Source organism: Rhamphochromis longiceps, linkage group LG5, assembly GCF_057381845.1.
Source record: "Rhamphochromis longiceps isolate RC_006_pf linkage group LG5, R_longiceps_female_GT1.1, whole genome shotgun sequence".
Classification (NCBI taxonomy): domain Eukaryota; kingdom Metazoa; phylum Chordata; class Actinopteri; order Cichliformes; family Cichlidae; genus Rhamphochromis; species Rhamphochromis longiceps.
The window spans coordinates 33,306,633-33,327,639 of record NC_140561.1 but is presented as its reverse complement, the minus strand read 5'-3'; the positions used below and the strand labels follow the sequence as shown (position 1 = coordinate 33,327,639).

The following is a 21,007-nucleotide window of genomic DNA, read 5'->3' as shown; positions in this document are numbered from 1 at the left end:
AAAAAAGAGAAAAATATTTAAAAATGGATTGAAAAGGATAGGCAATGACCTTGATATGGTATTCTGTTCATGCACTGAAAAATAAAGTTTTGCTGAAAACATGTTTCTGGATTTGTTGTATTGAAACTGAGATGCACATAAAATGATCGTCATCATCTTATCTGTATAAATGTAAAGCAAATAACAATTCAAGTGTCACACTTTTGACATCTAAGTAATTTGTTGCATATATGATGCAGAAGAATATGCTACTGTTACTATGGCAGATTTCCAGTTGTTATGGTAACTGACTGAGCTATAGTTTTTCAATTACAAGAGAAGCTGTATATATTTCCAAAGCCATCGTGTCTCATGTGAACATATTTAGAATGAGAATGCGAATCTGCTCAGAGCCCCAGTGAAACCCTAAGAGCGGTTTTGAATCCTCTATAAATTTTAGGCACCATGAAAGGAATAAATGATAAGATCTAAATGTGGTTAGGTGTCCTACCATGCATTTTACACAAAGCTGAAACACTTCAGTAGAAGGCTCATAATGTATTACAAGTGCTTCGAAAAGATTTAACTGCAAATTCAAAGTTGTAAAAGAAGTACATGCTTGGCCTAAGAAGTTACTTGTACTAGATTCTTCAAGCAGTAATTTAAAGTTGGGCTAATTCCAAAGAATCACAGATCAAATATCTATTTCAAAAAAAAATCTAAGCAAGGCTTAACAGTGCCTTTTTTCTGAGTATTTTGTGTCAAATTCATTCAGTTAGAGAGTAATGCCTAAGGTTTTCACTACATGCATTTACAGTTGTTCATATACAAGCTTCAGCTGAGCTCTTAAGGGTGTTTTAACTGTTAAAACTGTGTGTAAAGTACTGAACCTCTGCATCTCAATCATGCTAAGTGTGCCGTTACGGTTGCATGTCTGATGCAAGGGCGTGAACACCTTTCTCATATCACCACTCTGAAGACCGATGGGCGTTGTCAACAGGTTTACTGACATTCAAAAGGGTAAAACTAGAAACAAGACAAAAAATACAGTCAAGACATACATAAGCGTAGCATAACATACATTTATACACCGCAATACTAATACACAGCATACGTCTAATTATATAAACTTTTAAACAACTACTGAGGCTATCTCAGACGACCTCCGACATCGCGGATAGCTAGCTTAGCACCGAGATTAGCTTTACGGTCAAATACTGCGCTAGCGGCAACATAATGTACAAAAACAAGTTGTAATTTAACTTTAAGTACATACCGGCGATACAACCGTAAACCAAAGATGTAGACAGTAAATTTTCCGACAGGACACCATAAGCCGTGTGCCGATATGTCTCTCTTTCTTTCGCTCGCTTGCTTTCCTTGAGCTGACTTCCTGTTCAATAAAGTTGTTTCAAAACAAACCATTTCTACGGTGCATTACTTGAAACGACCACAGAGGGCGCTAAAACACATAATAACTAACAACGTACTGGGAATAATATTTTAGTGATACAGAACACTCCCCGCCTGGCGTGAATAACGCCACGATTAAACGTTGAAGAAAACAACACGTTAAGAAGGCACCAAGGGTACGATCTCTGAGATAGGTCTGGTCAACACCTTTGTACCATCTGATTTAACTACCTTAATTTCCACGGTACGTATTTTACCATCTTTACTTGGGAACACCTTAGTTATGAGACCAAGAGGCCACTCATTTCTTGGCACTCGACTGTCTTTGAGTACCACAACACTTCCTAAGCTCACGTTAGGCTGGCTAGACTGCCATTTGCGGCGTGGCTGTAGGGTAGGGAGAAACTCTTTCCTCCATTTGTCCCAGAAGATGTTCGACAGGTGCTGAACCTGGCGCCACTGATGTTTGTAGAGGTCTGATGCTGTGAATTTTTCAGCTGGAGCCTGAAGGGGTGCTACCTTTTGAGTCAGGAGAACAGCTGGAGTCAAGATAAAGGGGTCACTTGGGTCTGATGAAACCGGGACGAGGGGTCTACAGTTTATGATAGCAGCCACCTCTGCCATGAAGGTGACGAGAACCTCATGAGTGAGTTTAGTGGTCTTAAGCTGAAAAAACATAGAGTCCAATATTCTCCGTGCTAAACCTATCATTCTCTCCCATGCTCCGCTGAAATGGGAGGCATGAGGTGGGTTAAAAGTCCATTTACATCCATGTTCTTTTAAGAAGGTGTGCACAGCTGTGTTGTCCAAGTTTGAAGGGATTTTCAGTTCTTTACATGCACTTACAAAATTGGTGCCTCGATCAGAGCGAACAGTTTTCACTGGTCCCCTCACGGCCAGAAATCGTCGGAATGCATTAATGAAGCTAGATGTATCAAGTGACTCTACCACTTCAATGTGAACTGCTCTAATACTCAAACAAGTGAATATGACAGCCCACCTTTTATTCTGGTTGACGCTTCCTCTTGTACGTCGTGAAGACACAAACCACGGACCAAACACATCTAAGCCCACATTCGTGAACGGGGGATCCGTTGTGAGACGGTCTGGAGGGAGGTTTGACATTTTCTGTGTGCTCAAAGGGGCACGAAGTCTTTTGCAGGTAACACAATGATAGATGATTGTGCTCACTTTTCTTTTACCGCCCACTATCCACCATCCTGCGGAGCGAACGGCTCCTTCTGTGAAAAGGCGACCTTGATGCTGGGTCTGCTCGTGGTAGTGCTTTATGAGAAGCGCTGCAACATGGTGGTGGCCAGGAACTATGAGAGGGTTTTTCTCACCTTGGCTAATGTTTGAGTCTCTGATGCGACCACCTACTCTAAGGAGTCCTTCTTTGTCCAGATAGGGGTCTAAGGTTTTGAGATGACTGGTTTTGGGTAGTTTTCCATGTTTTTGCACACACTTGATTTCTTCAGCATACACGTCCTGCTGTACTGCTCGAATGACAAGGTTCTGAGCTTGCTTTAACTCATCCACAGTAAGTCCCGTTTCACAGTAATGCCAGCCATTACAGTGATTGGCTTTGCCTGGTGGTGATTTGAAGTTGTGGATGACATGTATTAGTCTAGAAAGAGCACGTGTGAGGGATTTCCAGGTAGAAAACTTGGTGAATCTGTCTGAGCCCAGTTCTTTAGTTGAGGCTGTTGTTTTGAGTGCGGTTACCTGAGGTCTTACATCTGCGTCCATGTTGGGTTCTACAAGGTCATAGGAGTCATTCGGAGAATTCTGAATCTGATGTAAAAGGTCAGGGCCGGTGAGCCAGTTACTAAGCGGCAGCTGGAATGCAGGAACAGAACGAGTGGCGTGATCTGCAGGGTTCTGACTGCTAGCTACATAGTGCCACTGGCATGGCTGAGAAGATCTGCGGATTCTAGTCACACGATTACTGACATAGACATAAAATCTTCTAGACTCGTTGTAGATGTAACCTAGGACTACTTTACTGTCTGTGTAGAAAGTAGTGTGATCTAGTTTACAGTCAAGTTCATCTGAGATAAGATCTGCGAGCTCAACCGCTAAAACGGCAGCACTAAGCTCTACTCTTGGAATAGTCTGATCTGGGCGTGGTGCTAGCTTAGCCTTACCCATTACAAAGCCTACTTGACTGTGTCCTTCTGCATCTGTCACTTTTAAATAGGCCACTGCAGCTATGGCTTTGGTAGATGCGTCTGAAAAAACACACAACTCTTTTTTCACGGCTGTTGAAGGGGAAATGTCTGTGTATGCTCTGGGAATGGTCATGTTAGGCAAGTCTTTGAGTGAGTCTTTCCACTGTGTCCAAGACTCTTCCATTTCGGGAGGGAGTGGAGCATCCCAGTCCCCATTTTCAGCTGTAAGTTCGCGTAGAATCGACTTCCCCTGTATGGTGACTGGTGCTACAAAACCCAGCGGATCATAGAGACTGTTTATTGTTGATAGAACACCTCGTCTGGTAAAGGGTTTTGACTCATCAGATACTTCAAAGGTGAAGCGGTCTTTACTTAGGTCCCAGAGGAGACCTAGGCTACGCTGCATGGGCACCGAATCACTTTCGAAGTCCAGGTTTTTTAGATTTTTGGCATGATCTTGAGTCGGGAATGCCTCTAGTACTTCCTTCCTGTTTGCTGCTATTTTATGCAGTCTTAAGTTTGAGTTTGCAAGTGCGTCTCGGGTTCTTTGGAGTAGAGATATGGCTTTTTCAACAGTAGGTAGAGATTTGAGTCCGTCATCAACGTAGAAGTCACGCATGACAAACTGCTTCACATCTGCATCGCAGTCCGGTTCGACGCGTTGGTCAGACTGGTGCAGGCCATATATGGCTACTGCTGGCGATGGGCTGTTCCCAAAGACGTGGACCGTCATTCTGTACTCCACAACTTCTTTGGACATGTCGTTGTCACGGAACCACAAGAAGCGTAAGTAGTTCCTGTCTTGCTCTCGCACGTTGAAACAGTAAAACATCTGTTCGATGTCTGCTGTGAAGGCAACGGCTTCTTTTCTGAAGCGTATTAGGACCCCAAGCAATGAGTTATTAAAATCTGGTCCTGTTAACAGAACGTCATTCAGGGATACGCCTTCATACTTGGCGCTGCTGTCGAAGACGACCCTGATCTGCGTGGGTTTACAGGGATGGTAGACACCGAATAATGGCAGATACCAACATTCCTCATCCTCTTTTAGTGTAGGGGCGATCTCTGCATGTTTGTTTTGGAATATTTTGTCCATGAAGGTGATGAAATGTTCCTTCATCTCTTTCTTCTTTTCAAAGGTGCGAAGAAGAGACATTAGGCGATTCAGGGCCTGTGGTCTGTTGTTAGGGAGCTTTCGGCGTGGATTTTTAAATGGTAAAGGAGCTGTCCAACTGTTATCTGTGTCTTTTGTTAGTCCTTCCTCCATTATTTTTAAGAAGGCATTGTCCTGGATGGAAGGTGAGATGTAGTTGTCATTTCTGGTTTGTTTGAACACATTACATCCTAAATGATCAGGTTCACAAGCACTGTCTGCCAGCTGGGAGCTGAAGTTGAGTGGAACTTGTATCCCACAATGTTTCTCTTTTATGTTGAAAACATTAGGACATGGCTCGAATGCTGTGGGACGTCCCCTTTCAGTTGCATTTGTGAACAGAGTCCTTACTGCAGGAGTTCTGTGGACGTCACCTAAACACACGTTTCCTACTATGACCCATCCTAGGTCCAATTTTTGAGCATAGGGTGCGTTGTTAGGGCCACTTATCTGTTTGCGGACTTTGTGAGCTCTAATGACATCCCGTCCAAGAAGCATTAGTATGGGGGCGTTAGAGTCCAAGGCAGGAATGAGGTGAGCCACTGACTTTAGATGGCTGTGGTGTCTAGCTGCACTGGGTGTGGGGATCTCGTCTCTGTCATTTGGGATATTTTTGCACTCAATTAGGCTAGGCAGTGAGATGTGGACTGAACCATCTAAAGCTGCCACTACATAACCTGTAGCTCTTCTACCCATTGTCTCTTTGGTACCTGCACATGTCTTAAGCGAGTAAGGGAAACTAGGGCCGCAGTCATTAAACAACTCGAAGAACTCCGGACGTACTAGTGATCTGTTACTTTGTTCATCATGGATGGCATAAAGCCTTACTGCTTGATGTGGGTGGCCTGCTGGGTAGACATTCACGAGACAGATTTTAGAACATGAAGTGCCTGCTTCATTCACACCACAAACCTGAGTGCATTTAGAAGTGATCTCCTCTGATTCAGTGGTGTCAGGCTCCCCGCCATGCTCTGCTGCTGGTTCGGTTTCTTTTAGCCAGGGAGCTGGTCCTGGGTGGAGAGCCGTGCAGTGCTTCTCATCGTTGCACTCGGAACACTGTACCTTGGCTTTACAGTTCTTTGCTATGTGTGAAGATGAAGCACAGCACCTGAAGCAAAAGTCATTTTCTTTTAAGAACATTTTCCTATCTAACAGTGTTTTCATGCGAAATGCTCTGCACACTGCGAGAGGATGGGCTTTCTTGTGAATTGGACAAATCTTTTCACCATGTACAGTTTTGTTTGGGAACCTCTGTGTGTCTGAACTAGTGCGAGAGATGACATCAGTTTTGTGCACAGAAATCTCTTTTTGTCTGTTTGCCCTCCAAGATAGTTTGTCTGGTCTGGGTGCATCAGGTGATGGTGTGAGGTTAAAGCTGGGGTCGTTTCTAGCATCAGCTTCTTGTGCAACAAAGTCTACTAGAACACTAAATGGTGGGAAGGAGACACATTTTGTGCGTTTGTAGTTGGCTCCTACCGTAATCCACCTTTCTTGCAGGTAGAAGGGAAGTTTTTGGATGATTGGATTTACTCCTCTTGCTGTATCTAGGAACGCGAGACCAGGGAGGTCTCCTTCAGCTTTAGCACACTGCACTTCCATGAGCAGGTCACTAAATTTTCTCAGTTTTGCAAAGTCTTTGGATGAGATTTTTGGGAATGCATCAATTCTTTTAAACAGTGCATCCTCGATCACTTCAGCTGAGCCATAACATTGTTCAAGTCTGTCCCATATCATGTTGAGGCCATTGACTGGGTTGTTGATGTGTATGGCTCTGAGTTGTTCTGCATGTTCAGCCGATTCCTTGCCAAGCCATTTTAACATCAAGTCCATTTCTTCACTTGCCGTTAGATCTAACCCGCTTATAGCATTTTCAAATGAGCGTTTCCAAGCTCTGAAGTTTTGGGGCTTGTCATTAAACTGGAGCAGCCCTGTTGCCACTATTTCACGACGAGCAAAGTATCTGATGAAGTCACTCACATTTGATTCTCTAGGCTCTTTGTATAAAGGCCTAGCATTATGGAAGCTAGATGCTGACACCTGATTTGACCAATTGGTACTGTAATTTTTATTAGCATGGGGAGAAGGGGAAATGACTGGAGTTTTTTGGCAACAGTCAGGATCATCTGTTAGACCAATTGGAATTTTTTGTGGGTCATTTTCCTTTTTAGGGCTTGGTGGCTGATCACAGGTGAGCTCTGATTTACTTTGTGTTACATTTTCATTTTGTGATTGTTGAAGAGCAGCATCATTTTCTTTTCTCACAAATGTAGATTGGCCAATGACATACTGTTTAGTTCGTTCTGCTGTTACTGAGGGACAGATGTTGCTGCGCGTTTCTGTCTGTGTGGCAGCAGCTGCTTCTAATGACTCTGCTTCAGCAATGGCTGAAGCTACATCTTTTTCATGCTGTAAATATTCGATGGATGCCTCGACTTTAGCTTTTGCTACTTCTATTTGTGCTTTTTCTACCTTCAAATCCATTTCTTTAGCTGCGAAGCTGAGCCGTGCCTTGGCTGCCTCAGCTTTTGCTCTGGCTTTGGCTGCTGCAGAACCTGTAGAGGAGGCACACGAAGCTTCGGACCGGGTCTTGAGGGATGACGCCTTGCTGGACATGTTGGAGTTGATTAGACGACTGCTGGCTCACTGCTGTATGCCGTGTTGCTCCCAGGCGCAGTAGTGGTCAGCTTCACTCTAGTGTGCGATGACTGCGTTATCTTTGTTCGTGCGGATGTCGCCGTTTTACTGTGCCGTTACGGGTGCATGTCTGATGCAAGGGCGTGAACACCTTTCTCATATCACCACTCTGAAGACCGATGGGCGTTGTCAACAGGTTTACTGACATTCAAAAGGGTAAAACTAGAAACAAGACAAAAAATACAGTCAAGACATACATAAGCGTAGCATAACATACATTTATACACCGCAATACTAATACACAGCATACGTCTAATTATATAAACTTTTAAACAACTACTGAGGCTATCTCAGACGACCTCCGACATCGCGGATAGCTAGCTTAGCACCGAGATTAGCTTTACGGTCAAATACTGCGCTAGCGGCAACATAATGTACAAAAACAAGTTGTAATTTAACTTTAAGTACATACCGGCGATACAACCGTAAACCAAAGATGTAGACAGTAAATTTTCCGACAGGACACCATAAGCCGTGTGCCGATATGTCTCTCTTTCTTTCGCTCGCTTGCTTTCCTTGAGCTGACTTCCTGTTCAATAAAGTTGTTTCAAAACAAACCATTTCTACGGTGCATTACTTGAAACGACCACAGAGGGCGCTAAAACACATAATAACTAACAACGTACTGGGAATAATATTTTAGTGATACAGAACACTAAGAGTTTCCCCTCTGAGAACAGCTCAGCCATTGGAAGAGCAGCCTAAACAATGAGTGGATGACTTACAATTGACTTAATTGTTTTAAACGGCTGAAAATCATCATATCTTGTGTTCTACTTTTGGTACTGGGATGAAAGAATGTGTTGAAGACAGGGTGGAGCTAGACTTTCAGCATAGAAGCAGCAGAACATTCCCAAGGAACTCTTCTGATAAGATAATATTTAGAATCACAGTTATTTAGAAGAAAGTTATTAAGGAAAGGTACTAAAGCAGTGCACTCAAAAGGATTAAGTAAAAGTATGTTAGTATAATAAGGAAACCATACTTGATATAGAGCAGGAAATGGCCCTGATAAGTCCCATTATCATTCCTTTAATGGCCGCTTAACGTTGACTCAAAAAGTCGCTAGAATTTCCTGTTAAAAAAGACCAAATTCAGAGCAGAAAGAAGCCTCTTTAGAGCCTGTAGGAGTAGAAGTAGTGACCATAAACTCATTAGATAATTTTGTTTACTGAGGTGTCAGATCAAGTGGAGTAAAGAGCAGTTTTCCCAGTGACCTCCATGCAGTAGGAGAGATTTTTGAAACCAGAAGTATCGTCCCCTGTTGCCCAATATAAAGAATAGTACTTTCAGGAATTAAGTATTGGTTTGACATCTTTGGAATCAGAAACTACACTCAGCGTTTATATAGGGTGTATAATCATACGATCATTTTAAAATCTGCAGACGTTTTAGTCTCTCTATGAAAGTCCAATATACAACCTCTCGTATTCCAGTATACATGAAGACACTCTTATAGGCACTTTTATAAAAGTAAGCCTCCATAGAGGATGTGAGGAGGTGTACGAAAACTACAAAGTCACTGACAACATCAAGCAATAAGGGGTGAAGTAACTACTGGTAATATATGTTATTACTTTCTTATCAGTATCAATATTATTATTTTCATTTTTATTTTTGGGTAAAGTTTTCAACGAGCAATAATCGCGCCTCGGATAAACCTCATAGGCTACGATACTGCCACTGCGCAAAGCTTTTATTTTTATTTTTATTGAAAAAAGTTGTTACAGTGATTCCAATATAGCATAACATAAATGTTACAGATACAAAATAGATGAAAAAAATCTAATAAAAGAAGTCTTTATTGTATTTTACTGCATGTTACAGCAACAACCTCCAAGTCCTATAATGGAAAAATAAACAACACACACTTTATTTTGTCACTTAATAATTTAATTAGTTACTCTTAATAAAAGTGACATTAAGCTTGTTGAGACTATACATTTTGATGGATCACAGCGACCACATTTCTTAAATCGCAGTTTATCTTTTTAGCACTAGATGTCACTGAAGGACATTAGTTCCTTAAAACTTTTTTCCCGCCAGTCATCAGTTGTTGGGGTTTTTTCTGAATGAAGATTCATTATTTCTTGTCACCATTAATGACAGTAACAGAAAAATGGATGTTGTTTTAGCATGAATGAGATGAACATTTTAATCCTGTAGATTGATTAAAAAAATGTGATACTGAGGGGAAAGGCATTTCCAAATGAGAACCTTGCATGCACAGACCTGCCATGGCATAGATAAGACGATGCTTCAAAAGAAGGTGGAGTTAAACTGTATGATAATGCCACTGTTCACGTCACCTTATTGGTATGTCTCAACATTAGAAAGGCAGGTGAATTATTCAGCAGTGTGCTGTAAAATTGGCACCCTCTTCTCCACATTATCCGACTTGATGAGAAGCAGATGGGGGCTGCTGAGAAGGGAGGTGTCTTAATCAGTCACTTGAACATGGTGTTCTGAGAGATAAGAATAGCAAAAGAGACCTGAGCACAAGACGTTGCTTGTCTCACAAAAAGCAGTTACCCACTAATGCTACTTTTTGAATATTCCTTAAAAGGGAATAAGGTGCACCGCATACTTTTTATAGTTTACATTTGATTGATTTTACATCACTGCACTCACAAATGGGTTGGGGCTCTAATTTCTTTCATTAGTTTACTTTTTAGAGTGATGCAGGCTGCCTCACTAAAAAAGTGGATCCCATATGCTGGTGTTTTCGCACTTCTTAAAAACACCCCAGTCTTTTACTGTACAGATACGGGCCACTTGCGCTTTGTTGTCCTGTTTCTAAGTGATACTAGATGGTTTCTCCGGCAACTCTTGGGTGGAAAAAGAGGCAGCCCCTGTCAGCGGTTTTGCTGGTGAGCTTGGAATTTAGACAAGATTATGAGGCAATGAGGCGCAGTCCCCTTGTTGAACAAAGCCCGTATCCATGGTAAAAATCCAAAGCATTTAAAGTGACTCAGACTTTGACTGTATAAAGTGCTACGAAGGGAATCCCCGATTTCACAACTTCAGCCATGCCTTTCCTATTTTCACATTTTTGTTTAGTTAAAGTTCGCACCCAAAAGTGGATTTTTGTTATAGTAGATAATGTCTACCACGTATTCCGTTATATAGATTTATTAGAAATAACTGTTTTCACCTTTTGAGGACCCGTGAAACAAAAAAGAGGTTTTAAAGATACAGAGAGGGGGTGGCCGATTTCTTTTCCAAGACAGTTATGTTTCACCTTTTCCCCTCTTTGTACTGTTTGGAGATATCACCGCTCCTACTCTATTTGCAGGAACAGATTGGGCAGTTGACTAGGCAGTTCGGGTTGCTGCCAGTTGCAAAAAACCTCTCACATGTATATATAGCGTATAAATTTAGCAGAACTTCCTTTAATACTTCCAAAGCATTTCAAAATAAACGAAACAATTTTTACGTTATATTAAATCCATATTTCATACGCATATAATTATGTCTACATATACATACACACATACCCATACCCAATATATGCACATGCATGTATAAAAACATGTGTATGTCTTTGAAGGATTTAAACAATAAGACTGGACATAAAGATTGTACATTAGGCCTAAACGTGAGTTGTTTAAAGACTATGAAGTGTACAATCAGTTGTAATTATATGTGCATATCTAAACATTTAAACATGTAAAACTGAACAGTAAGAATTTGCACGTTACCTGAGTTGTTTACAGAGTGTGAAATGTGAAGTTGTATGCGCAGGTTTTCCTTCAGAAAGCTACAAATTCATACATCAATATTATATTTTTTTTTTAAAAATCACAAACATGTACTTACCTTAAAAGGGCTAGTTTCCTAATTCAGTCGGCAGTTTTCTTCTGGAGAGGGTTATTCTTTCTTCTAGGCTTTTATTTTGGAGGAAATTACTTCACTTCCGGTTACACGTGCAATACAAACAGCATGACGCGTTCGCAGACAGCAGAGAGTAAAGAGTTGACAGTCTGAGGAAAGGTTCAGGTCTCTCTCTTGCCTCTCTGAACAAGTTGCGGTTAACGTAAGGATTTTCCAGAGTTGGACCAGGATCTTTTTTGTCCTTCTGCGACATGGAAACTCTATTGGACACACAGCGAAGACTCAAGTCCCTGCTATTAATGTACCTCTTGGTCGTAAACGCAGCAGGTCAGTAGTAACACCATTCTCGGGGGAGTCTGCTTAATGAGATAATAATTATCAACCAAGTCACAGGAGAACTCTAACTAAGAGAGCCATGCTACATTTTTTTACTGTCTGAGCAAGAGGAAAAGAAAAGTCGCCAACTTCTATGAATATCTCTGAAATGATCAGCAGCTGTTGAGATATTTACAGTTATACCGTTTTATACATTTCACATTGAATACCACTAGCTGACACGAATATTTGAAATAACTTGTCATGATGAGAAATACCTACTATTCTACCATACAGCGCACTCCTGCGATTATTTTGAAGTAAACAAATTTAGAAAGTGAGAAATAATATTTTGAGCGAAGATGTCAGTTAAGCTAAGACAACCAAAAAGTAGAAAGTTTTTCTTTTTCTTATATTTTTAGTAGTTGTTTGTTTAGTTCAGTTTACCAGGGTTTACTTATCCACAACTTTAGATTTAGATTTATTAATGACCTCTTAACATTTCCAGTGGGAAGACCTACTGAAATAAGAACTCCATGGTTACTTATTAACACTTACATTACCAAGAGGGACAGGTGAATGCCTGGTTCAGCATTATAATATGATAACATACTACCTAGTCTGTTGAGAGAGAGAAAAAATAGCCACAATTTGTTGTTCAAACAACATATTTGACGTCTTAATACCCTCAAAAGTAAGTTTAACGTTTATTTCACCTGCTAAATATCTGATTTACACTAAGTTGAAGCACATATAATTGAAATCAATCTTGGTATTTTTAATTAGTCACAAGTGGTTACTGGTTTTCTTATTTTGTAGAAAAAAACAACATCAGTAGCAACAGAGATCCCTGTGATCACGTGTTAAATAACCAGACATTCCCAAGTTAGATCTGGGAATGGAGTGTAGTTCCATGACTAGATACCAGTACAAAGCCATAGCCATAAATACTTACACATGTTGATACATATAAGCACGCACACACTGAGGCACCATACATTGAGCCATGTGTGGAGGTGGCTTTATTCCAATGAACTAATGACCTCTGCGAGCACACATACATTACAAACCTACATACAACCATCACAGCACAATGAACCTACAGTGAACCATTTTTTCTTGTCATTTTGGTTAAGTATTCCCTTTATAATATAACAGCAAGTATCCATTTACAAATGCCAAGATTAGTCAACATTTCTTCAAACAAAAAGGCCCCTGTGATATAAATTTCATTACTATGCACCAACCACATATGTTTAGGCTTTTTGAAGCCAGAAAAGAAAGTGACCCAAAATTCTAACTGTATACGTTAACACACTTATCAATATTACAGCTTTATCAGCTATACAGCTCCTGTATCAAGACACAGGAGAATCTCATGGATTATAATGAATTTTTGATTAAATTCATATTTAGAAGGAAGTTTTAGTTCTTGTTGTTTGTTACAGCCTCGTGAGAGAGGTAGTAAAGAATAAATCTAAAAGTAGAATTTCAATGTGGTTTAGTGTACATACAAATGTGATGTAATGTAGGTGGCCTTGTTTTCATATTTTTTACAAAACACACAAAATAAATTAGTCTTTTTTCCAGAGATAATCTGAGGATCTTCTCTGGAAAAGTCATGACTGATTAGTCAGTAGGCTCAGATTTCATATCTACTGATCGCTAATCTAACCCGCTCTGCGGTAGGTTAGGTTTGGAGGATAAGTTATATTGCGGTAAGATATACTTTAGTAAGAAGTAAACCGCCTTTGTAGTACAAAAACCCCAGGGTTAATTAGATTTGTTTTTAAAATCAGATTGTATCTATGTAGATATGTTGGTAGCAACTTTTCCTGTTTCTATGTTTATTTTTTGTTTGCCATTCAGACATTCCAAAATCAATCTCTACAATCTGTGCATGCCAAAAAAAACAAAGCAGGTTTTCACTGAATGAATGAATAAGGCTTTAGTTCTTGGCTGCATACTCTAACATCAATTTCATTTCCTCTTGGGGTTCTCTCAATTTAAAAAATAGACCCGCTCCAAAACCTTGTGAATGTAAGCTTACTTATATCAGTCTAACCTTTTGTCTGTTATAGATATAGAATGATCAAATACATTGTACACCTGCATTTGCATTTCAAAGACCAAAGACTTTTGTAAACAAGCACCTGGCTTTAGGCTTTACACTCTCCCCCTTTGTGTGTCTGTGTTGGGAAATATTAGGAAATATAGGGAATCTCTTCCTGTGTGTGCAAGAAAGAAAGCATGCAGGAAAACACATTTTTGTGGGGCAACATTATCTCTTTTTTTCTTAAATATTCATTGGAAAACTTAGTATTAAGAATTAAGTGCATCTCATCACTAGGGGTATAGATTTTTTCTGTATTATGATGATAGGAACCTATATTTTCAGTGTTTTTATACAAATAACAAAATGTGACTAACTGAAAATAAGGATGTTAACACAAACTTCACCGAAGGAAGTTATATTATCCCTCTCCATTAGGTTATTTATAAAAGTTGCCTTACTAAAAAAGCGATTTCTGATGAGGAATTAGGATCGGCAGATTATTTTCATTCATGTCTTCCACTAAAGCCTATAAGTTATGTATGATATTGGCTGAATTTGTATTTACATTTTTAATCATTTTAATCAAATTTTCATGTTTAGTGTTTAACTGTCATGACTACTGATTTTAAACCATTTTTTTTATTTTACTTCCAGGTGACTGTCCTAAACCTGAGGGAGGGAACAATACTGTCCTAACCAATGAATCACTTCTAAAGAATGTTTTCCCAGAGAATATCATGGTCACGTTAGAGTGTTCTAGTGGATATATTAAAGAAAGCGGCTCTGAATTTATAACTTGCATTAATGATCAATGGACTGAGTCAGAGCTCATCTGCAAGAGTAAGTCTTGTCTACTACTGTTATTTTGTGAGTTAATGTACAGCCTGAAACACCTGTAGTGATATCTGTTGTTTGTTTTTTATGCTACAGAGAAAGACTGTGGTCAACCTCCACCAAAGCCACATATGAAGTTTGATACAAGTGAGGGTACTCTGTTTGGTGCTCTAGTAAAAGTAACTTGTGAAAAAGGGCAAGTATAAACCTGTTTCACCTTCTCATACTTATCTGGTTGAGCATTGTGTTAAAATATAAGAAAATCCAAAAAGAAAAATGAAAATCATGAAGTAGTGACATACAAAAATAACTAAAATATTAATGTTCATTTCCAAACATTGCATTTCTTCATGCTGTAGTGCTAAACGTTGTCTGGCATAAAGTACTGATAAATGACTGATGTCTGTGCAATGGAATGCATTGGCTAATGGAAAATATTTCTAAAGAAAACAAAATACATATGAAAGACAAATAGATTGGTTGTCATAAGATGTTACTTTGTGGTTTCACTGGCTAGAAACTTGGCTCTCCTTCTAACAACGGTGATTGATTCAGTTGTAAAAATGTTTTTTCAGTGCATTGCAATTTTATTACTGTTAAGGATGAACATTTCCTTAAATTAACAAAGCAGCTTTGTTTTCACTCTGTCTTTTTACAGTTACCAGATTAGCGGGTCGAGCTACAAAGAGTGCTATGATCAAGGGTGGAGTGGCAGAGCTTCTTGCGAAAGTAAATGTCTTCATTTGTTAGCTATCAGTCATAGAACTGGTCAAAACTCTTACTTAATGTTTCTAAGACAAGCATTTATTCAGAAACATTCCTCCAGTCTTCTGTTCTGTTACTTTTTTTCCTCAATGTCAGTTATTAATGCCACTATATATAAGGAGTAAAATGTGTTACTTTGTGATCATTTTGTGATTTTTTTTTTTTTGGAGTAAAGAGGTTTTTCTGTTTCTCAGTTGTAGCATGTGACAAACCTGCAATAGCCAATGGCAATACTTCATGGGATTCTGGAGATGACCCAGAATACAACAATACCATACGTTATACCTGTCATGAAGGATACACCCTCATAGGGAGTGATACTGTTGTATGCAATGAAACTGGTGAATACAGTCCTGATCAACCTGTATGCAATGGTAAGGCTGATGCATCAGTGTGTTTTACTTGTTACTTTTGTTATGATGCAAAGCAGGTCGAGGTGGTCATAATGTTTTGAGAATATTACATTATTTTAGGATCATACAGATGTTTTTGTATTCTTCAATGTCGTTTTTATGAATGTTCTTTATGCTGACCACTTCCAAACCATGCCATATTTAATGTATCGATTTGCCATTATCTTCAGCTTTTAATATTTACCTCTTATAAATGTTCTCCATCCATGTAGTTTACCTACTAACTGGCACGCTAATTCTAATAATAACCTAACATTGTATTAACTAAAGCGTAAATTTTCCCCACAAGAGTTGTTGGGGGCGGGGAAGCTATGTCAAGGAGCAACAGCTGCTGCTGCTGTGCTTTTTTTTTTCCTTTGACATGATATGAAGGAAAGTGTTTTCTGTTTTTATTCCTATTTGACAGAAGTGACAAGAGCGCCAGCTACTACTTCTCGATCACAAGGTATATAAAGAGAAATAATGGATAACAGTGGTTTTACAGAATTATATATATTGAAATATAGAGAATAATTATGAATTATGTGGTTTTACCTCTTCCATTAAAAAGCAGTTTTTCTCTTCCTCATGCTAGTTGCCATAACGGATTTGACAACAACTGACGCAAAAGTATCCACGTTTTCAGATTCCTCTGCTGCACCCACAGTTCACAGAACTCAAACTGTCACAACCAGTTCAATACCAAATCTCTCAACTTTACCAAAAGGTACAGAAAAACTCTGAATTGATACTGTTTAATCACAGGAGCATGAATTTATTATATGCATGTTGCATGCATCTCAGAAACGACTTTTCATATAGACCTACTGTTATCCTGTTGATACTTAAAAATTTAAAGTGAAAACTTAAACATTTCTTGAAGCTTTGTTGAAACTTGGGGAGAATTATTCTATTTGTGCTATTCAAAAGTTTTCAGAGGAAAAGCTACTTCTGCCGGTATTCTGTCAACTACATCATCATCCTTTCAAGGTAGAGAGATGTCTTATAAAGCACTCAAGCATTTGAACCTTCTTTTTTAATATTTTGGCCTGTTTTTACGTTACATTGACTACCAAATTGCATATTGTACACCACTGAATGTCATTACTTTGTGGAAAGAATATAAAGGTTCTCGAAGACTTTGAACAACATCAATATTGATACTTTGTAACTGATTATGAGTTGACAGCTAATATAAAGCCATGAGATAGGTCGGTCATAGATTATTCATGTGTATAAAACACATTAATTTTTTAATACTAAATTTACTTAGTTAGACTTTAACTTGCATAGTTTAACATTTTCGTGCTTGTGCTCTCTGCCTGAGAACACTAAATTATGAAATGTGAAAATTGTGAAATCTGTCTATCTGGCTACAGTATATGTATCCTTGTTGCCCTAACAGTTTAAACTGAATACTAAAACTGTGGTTGTTTGTTTTTTGTATATTTCTTTTGTAGGCATGCATGATGGGAATGTAAATACTGCCACGGATAGTGGTGAGTTTTTTAACCCCAGTTTTAATAAGAAACATTTATTGTATTTTTTTCCATGTGCGTTTAACCTTGCTTGTCTTTTTCCAGGAACAGTGGCTGCTGTCGTCATTGGTGCTGTGGTTTTGTTAGGTAATGTATATTGTTTCTTTTGGAATTTATATAGTGCATTTTGTTGTGGAAATGAGAACAAAAACAAAAAATTTCTTTAATTATTTTTTGCAGGTGTAATTATAGGTTTTTTCCTGTTGCACAAGTTTAACATGAGAAGAAAAGGGTAAGTTCAATTTTTTTTTACTCTTAACTTCATCATGCATGGCTTACATTTGATTTTACTCTATATGCCTCTGCTACTTCTCTTTGCGTGCTCTGCTCTTTTGACCTTTGAATATTTAGAGCTGTATTTTCAGAACCTATATGGACTTGTACAGTAATATATCGTCAATATGCTGCAGCAGTTTAAATCTATCCACTACATTTTAGTCTTTGAAATTCAGATGTGCGTGTGTGTGTGTTTCCGGACTGCTGAGGAATGAGGGAAGTCAGGAGGAAATCCTTTAACAAAAACAGCTGTGAACTACAAATCAGCAAAAAAACAAAATCTCTTTGTTTGTTTTTTTGCTGATTTGTATGTCACAGCCATAAGGAATCAGAACATTTGTTATAATAAATTTAGCAAATGGATGGATAGATATTTTGCTGCTTATGCCCACAGAATGCATATAAAAGATGGACCTAGCTGCCTTTAATCTCCATTAGTTTGTGAAGTACCACAACAACCTGAGCATTTTTACCTTCACCTGTCTTTTTTTGAAATCTGACATGATGAACATAGAGCAGATATAACTAATAAACTGATGACACAGCATATGATATGGCTCATATGGGTCATATGGCTCATTGTCAATCAAAATGTATCAAAATCACATCGCATTAACATAAAGCAATGTTATCTCCCCTGGCACAACTGGCCTATGACAGGAAAACAGATGAGATTGTTTTTACGTAGAATACTTATATAGACATACAAAGCAATAAATATTGTTCACATTTTTTTGCAATAAAGAGGTTTGATTCATGTTTATTGTTTTGGGGAATTTGTTTGATTGACAACAACTGTGTTTACTGAATGGTTGTCCAAACCAAGACGACTAGGATCGCCTGTATAAATCTTACAGTCACCTCAAAGTGTTTTATATGGTAAGGTTACAAAAAACCTACCTGACAAACAAGTGATTAAGACCAAAAACTCATCAGGAAAGTGTTTACTGAAGTCACAGATGAAGGGATCCAAAGGGTAGCTTTTCTATTTACAACTGAGTTTTCTTTTGTGGTGACAAGAGTCTTCCTCTACTAGCCATTAGAAAGAATCTAGGTTTAAAGTGCTCAGTCATTAAACTGTTCAGACATTGAGGCTACATTGATCTCATATATACATTCAATGACAGAGTCATTTTGTTAAGTAATTAATTTCTCAATGTTGAATTGACTAACACCTAACACTTTTTATTGCCAATTAAGAATGCAATAAAACTAATAAATTTTTTAACATAAAAGTAATATAACTCCATAATTCTGATGCAAATTCCTTATTTAATGGCACCATAGCTCATATGACACCAGAGAAGACCAGAAGCCGGGGTTATTACACTTCCAAAATCTTTAGATTGCCTGCCTCACCCAGGTATCTGTATAAAACCATCAAAATACACCAGAGACATATTTAACCATTTTTCTGTCTGTAAGTTTAGGTTGTTAATATTAGTATTGCTAGTGTTGTATTGAAGCCTAAAAAAGAATGATGCATCATTTCCCTTTTTTGCATTACTTTGTGAATGAAGGTCAACTTAATGTTTTGTTTTTTTACACTAGTTCACATGGAATTTCACCTTTATGAAAAGGCCCAAGGATGTACCATCAAACTGTGCCTCGCTGAGTTGACGGGGAAAGACAACTTACTTTCATTGTTGCCACAGTTCATTTGGCAGATAATCCACCCTGCTGAGCTTACATAGTTAAAGTATCAAACTTGGATTGCCTTTTGTAATATTATATTTGATTTTTGCATTATTTTAAACCTAATTTGTAAATATTTTATTGTACTTTATTATTGCTGCTTATATGCTATTTATGTTATAAAACAGAGTAAATACAATAATGTTGTTTTCTTGTTGTTCTTGCAAAAACTTTTGTTTGCAGCTTTTGATCAATTTTACCACCATAACTTTACATGTCATGTTATATGTTAATGTTTTGTTTCATTTGGCCAGAAGAAAGGAGGTTAGAAAGAGATGCAGTGCATACAGTGTGGTTAATTCAGTCAGTAGAATGAAGTGGTGACTTCTAAAGATACAATCAGCTGCATTCTTTGCCTCCTGACTTTCTTTTCATCATTGTCTATTGTTGAGATCTAAGCTGCGGGGGAAAAAAAAAAGAAAAAAAAAAGTGTAAACTGCACTCCCATGAGAAAAGGGCTGTGTAGTTTTTTTTTCCTCATTATGTTCTTTAGTTTTTTCCTCTTTGATCAGGCAAGATTTGGCTCTATTAAATATGAAAGGAATTTCCAAGACCAAGGAGCAAAATTGATAAAAAAAAAAAAACAAAACATAACTGAATGGGTTCATTGGACAGATTGAGAAGCTGTTGTGAAAATGAAAATAATCTACTAGATAAGAGAAAGATTTTATAACCTAATTTTTGTTGTGCATGCTACTATTATGCAGGTTAAAGAACATGATGAAGTCTTCATCACACCTTAAAATGTAAAAGTTTCTCTCCTAGGAGGAGAGCATCAGTGAATGCATTCACTGTCATGTCAACAGATTAGCACAAAGCCATTATGCTGACAAGGGTGTGGATCCATACAAAGACAAGCCCAAAATAAAATGTGATGATGACTGTCACGGTCTGGCTGGGGCAGACCGTATGTGTTGCAGAGGAGGACTCAAACGCAGACCAAAACGTGGTGTGGATTAACAAAACAAGCCGTTTATTGAGGTTAGCAACGAGGGTACAAAATAATAGGGCATCGGTGAAAACTAAACAATAACCTAAACTGGGTGAACTAATAACAAAACATGAAAAACCTTAACCATAGTGAACTGACATGGGTACCTGGAGATGAGACATGGATGAGCAGACGACCTGACAATGGCATGCAGAAAACAAAGGGCTTAAATACATACATGAGGTGATCAGGGGAGGTGGAGACACATGGGGGAAACAGCTGACAGACATAAACCTAATGACAGGACCAGGAGAGGAAAGCTAAATACAATAAACAAAGAACACATGACATTGTCAGAATAAAACAGGAAATACTAAAACTAAAACATGACAACACAACTTAACAGACCTAATATGTGATGAATAAATACAAAACCCCAAAACATAGAAAACCCAGGAACAATAACTGCCTAAACTAAAGGCAGATAGGAAATAACACAAACTAAATCACATAACAAAATGAGACAAATACAAACATGAACTCAGAGCGCTGGGTCAGAGACCCAGCCTGTGACAATGACTGTTTCATTGTATCCTGCTCAAGTGTTGTATTTCATTCAGTGTAATACTTCAGCTCTATCTCACGGCAGGATACGCCTTCATTAACATAGTTGTTTGTCTTAGTTATGCTGACAGACATTTAATTATCAGAGGGAAGTGGTTTTTGTTTTTCTCAGAAACCTTGACAATCTTGGCAAAAACAACAATCCACCATAAGACACCTTAAAAATGAAATTTACTATATTTATAAGGTTTTCTCACTGGTCGCATGTCCACTTTGCGTTGGACTTTTTTGTATTAAAAGGATACATCTGAGGAGTCTGTTTTTCTTATTGTAACAAAAACAAAACTAACAATTTTTGTCCTATAAAAGTTTTTCTTCCTTTGAAGCCCTTGTTTGT

General features: G+C 38.4%; 2 protein-coding genes and 1 non-coding gene across 5 annotated transcripts; 1 reads left to right on the top strand and 2 right to left on the bottom strand.

The window, feature by feature from the left end:
• Positions 1 to 897: 897 nt before the first annotated feature.
• On the bottom strand, positions 898 to 8,058 carry LOC146670407 (uncharacterized). Of its 2 annotated transcripts, XR_014911782.1 has the most exons (3): positions 7,823 to 8,058; positions 1,256 to 7,572; positions 898 to 1,005 (listed from the first exon to the last, which is right to left on the bottom strand). XR_014911782.1 is itself a non-coding variant. In XM_085407313.1 (2 exons), the coding sequence occupies exon 2, from the start codon at positions 7,327 to 7,329 to the stop codon at positions 1,552 to 1,554; it is 5,778 nt and encodes a 1,925-aa protein (XP_085263439.1). In that variant the 5' UTR covers positions 7,330 to 7,572; positions 7,823 to 8,058; the 3' UTR covers positions 1,012 to 1,551. The 2 variants fall into 2 exon arrangements, 1 of the variants encoding a protein (XP_085263439.1); XM_085407313.1 differs by lacking the exon at positions 898 to 1,005 and having other exon boundaries at positions 1,012 to 7,572.
• Positions 8,059 to 8,971: 913 nt separating this feature from the next.
• LOC146670406 (U4 spliceosomal RNA) lies at positions 8,972 to 9,105 on the bottom strand. Its single transcript, XR_014911896.1, has one exon. It is a non-coding gene; the product is annotated as a U4 spliceosomal RNA (small nuclear RNA).
• Positions 9,106 to 11,346: 2,241 nt separating this feature from the next.
• Positions 11,347 to 19,267, top strand: LOC146670405 (complement decay-accelerating factor). 2 transcript variants are annotated; one of them, XM_085407297.1, is made up of 13 exons: positions 11,347 to 11,571; positions 14,270 to 14,455; positions 14,546 to 14,645; positions 15,108 to 15,178; positions 15,409 to 15,588; positions 16,034 to 16,072; positions 16,202 to 16,333; positions 16,537 to 16,596; positions 17,067 to 17,105; positions 17,190 to 17,231; positions 17,325 to 17,376; positions 18,708 to 18,783; positions 18,972 to 19,267. In XM_085407297.1, the coding sequence occupies exons 1-12, from the start codon at positions 11,496 to 11,498 to the stop codon at positions 18,763 to 18,765; spliced, it is 1,035 nt and encodes a 344-aa protein (XP_085263423.1). In that variant the 5' UTR covers positions 11,347 to 11,495; the 3' UTR covers positions 18,766 to 18,783; positions 18,972 to 19,267. The 2 variants fall into 2 exon arrangements, with proteins under 2 accessions (XP_085263423.1, XP_085263424.1); XM_085407298.1 differs by lacking the exon at positions 18,708 to 18,783 and having other exon boundaries at positions 18,972 to 19,266.
• Positions 19,268 to 21,007: the final 1,740 nt, after the last annotated feature.

Bases quoted from the DNA above. Each gene is read 5' to 3' on its own strand.
- LOC146670407 (XM_085407313.1), bottom strand. From the start codon at position 7,329: ATGTCCAGCAAGGCGTCATCCCTCAAGACCCGGTCCGAAGCTTCGTGT.
- LOC146670405 (XM_085407297.1), top strand. From the start codon at position 11,496: ATGGAAACTCTATTGGACACACAGCGAAGACTCAAGTCCCTGCTATTA. The intron at 16,597-17,066 runs GTAGAGAGATGT...TTTCTTTTGTAG, and splicing joins TACATCATCATCCTTTCAAG to GCATGCATGATGGGAATGTA. The intron at 17,232-17,324 runs GTAATGTATATT...TATTTTTTGCAG, and splicing joins TGGTGCTGTGGTTTTGTTAG to GTGTAATTATAGGTTTTTTC.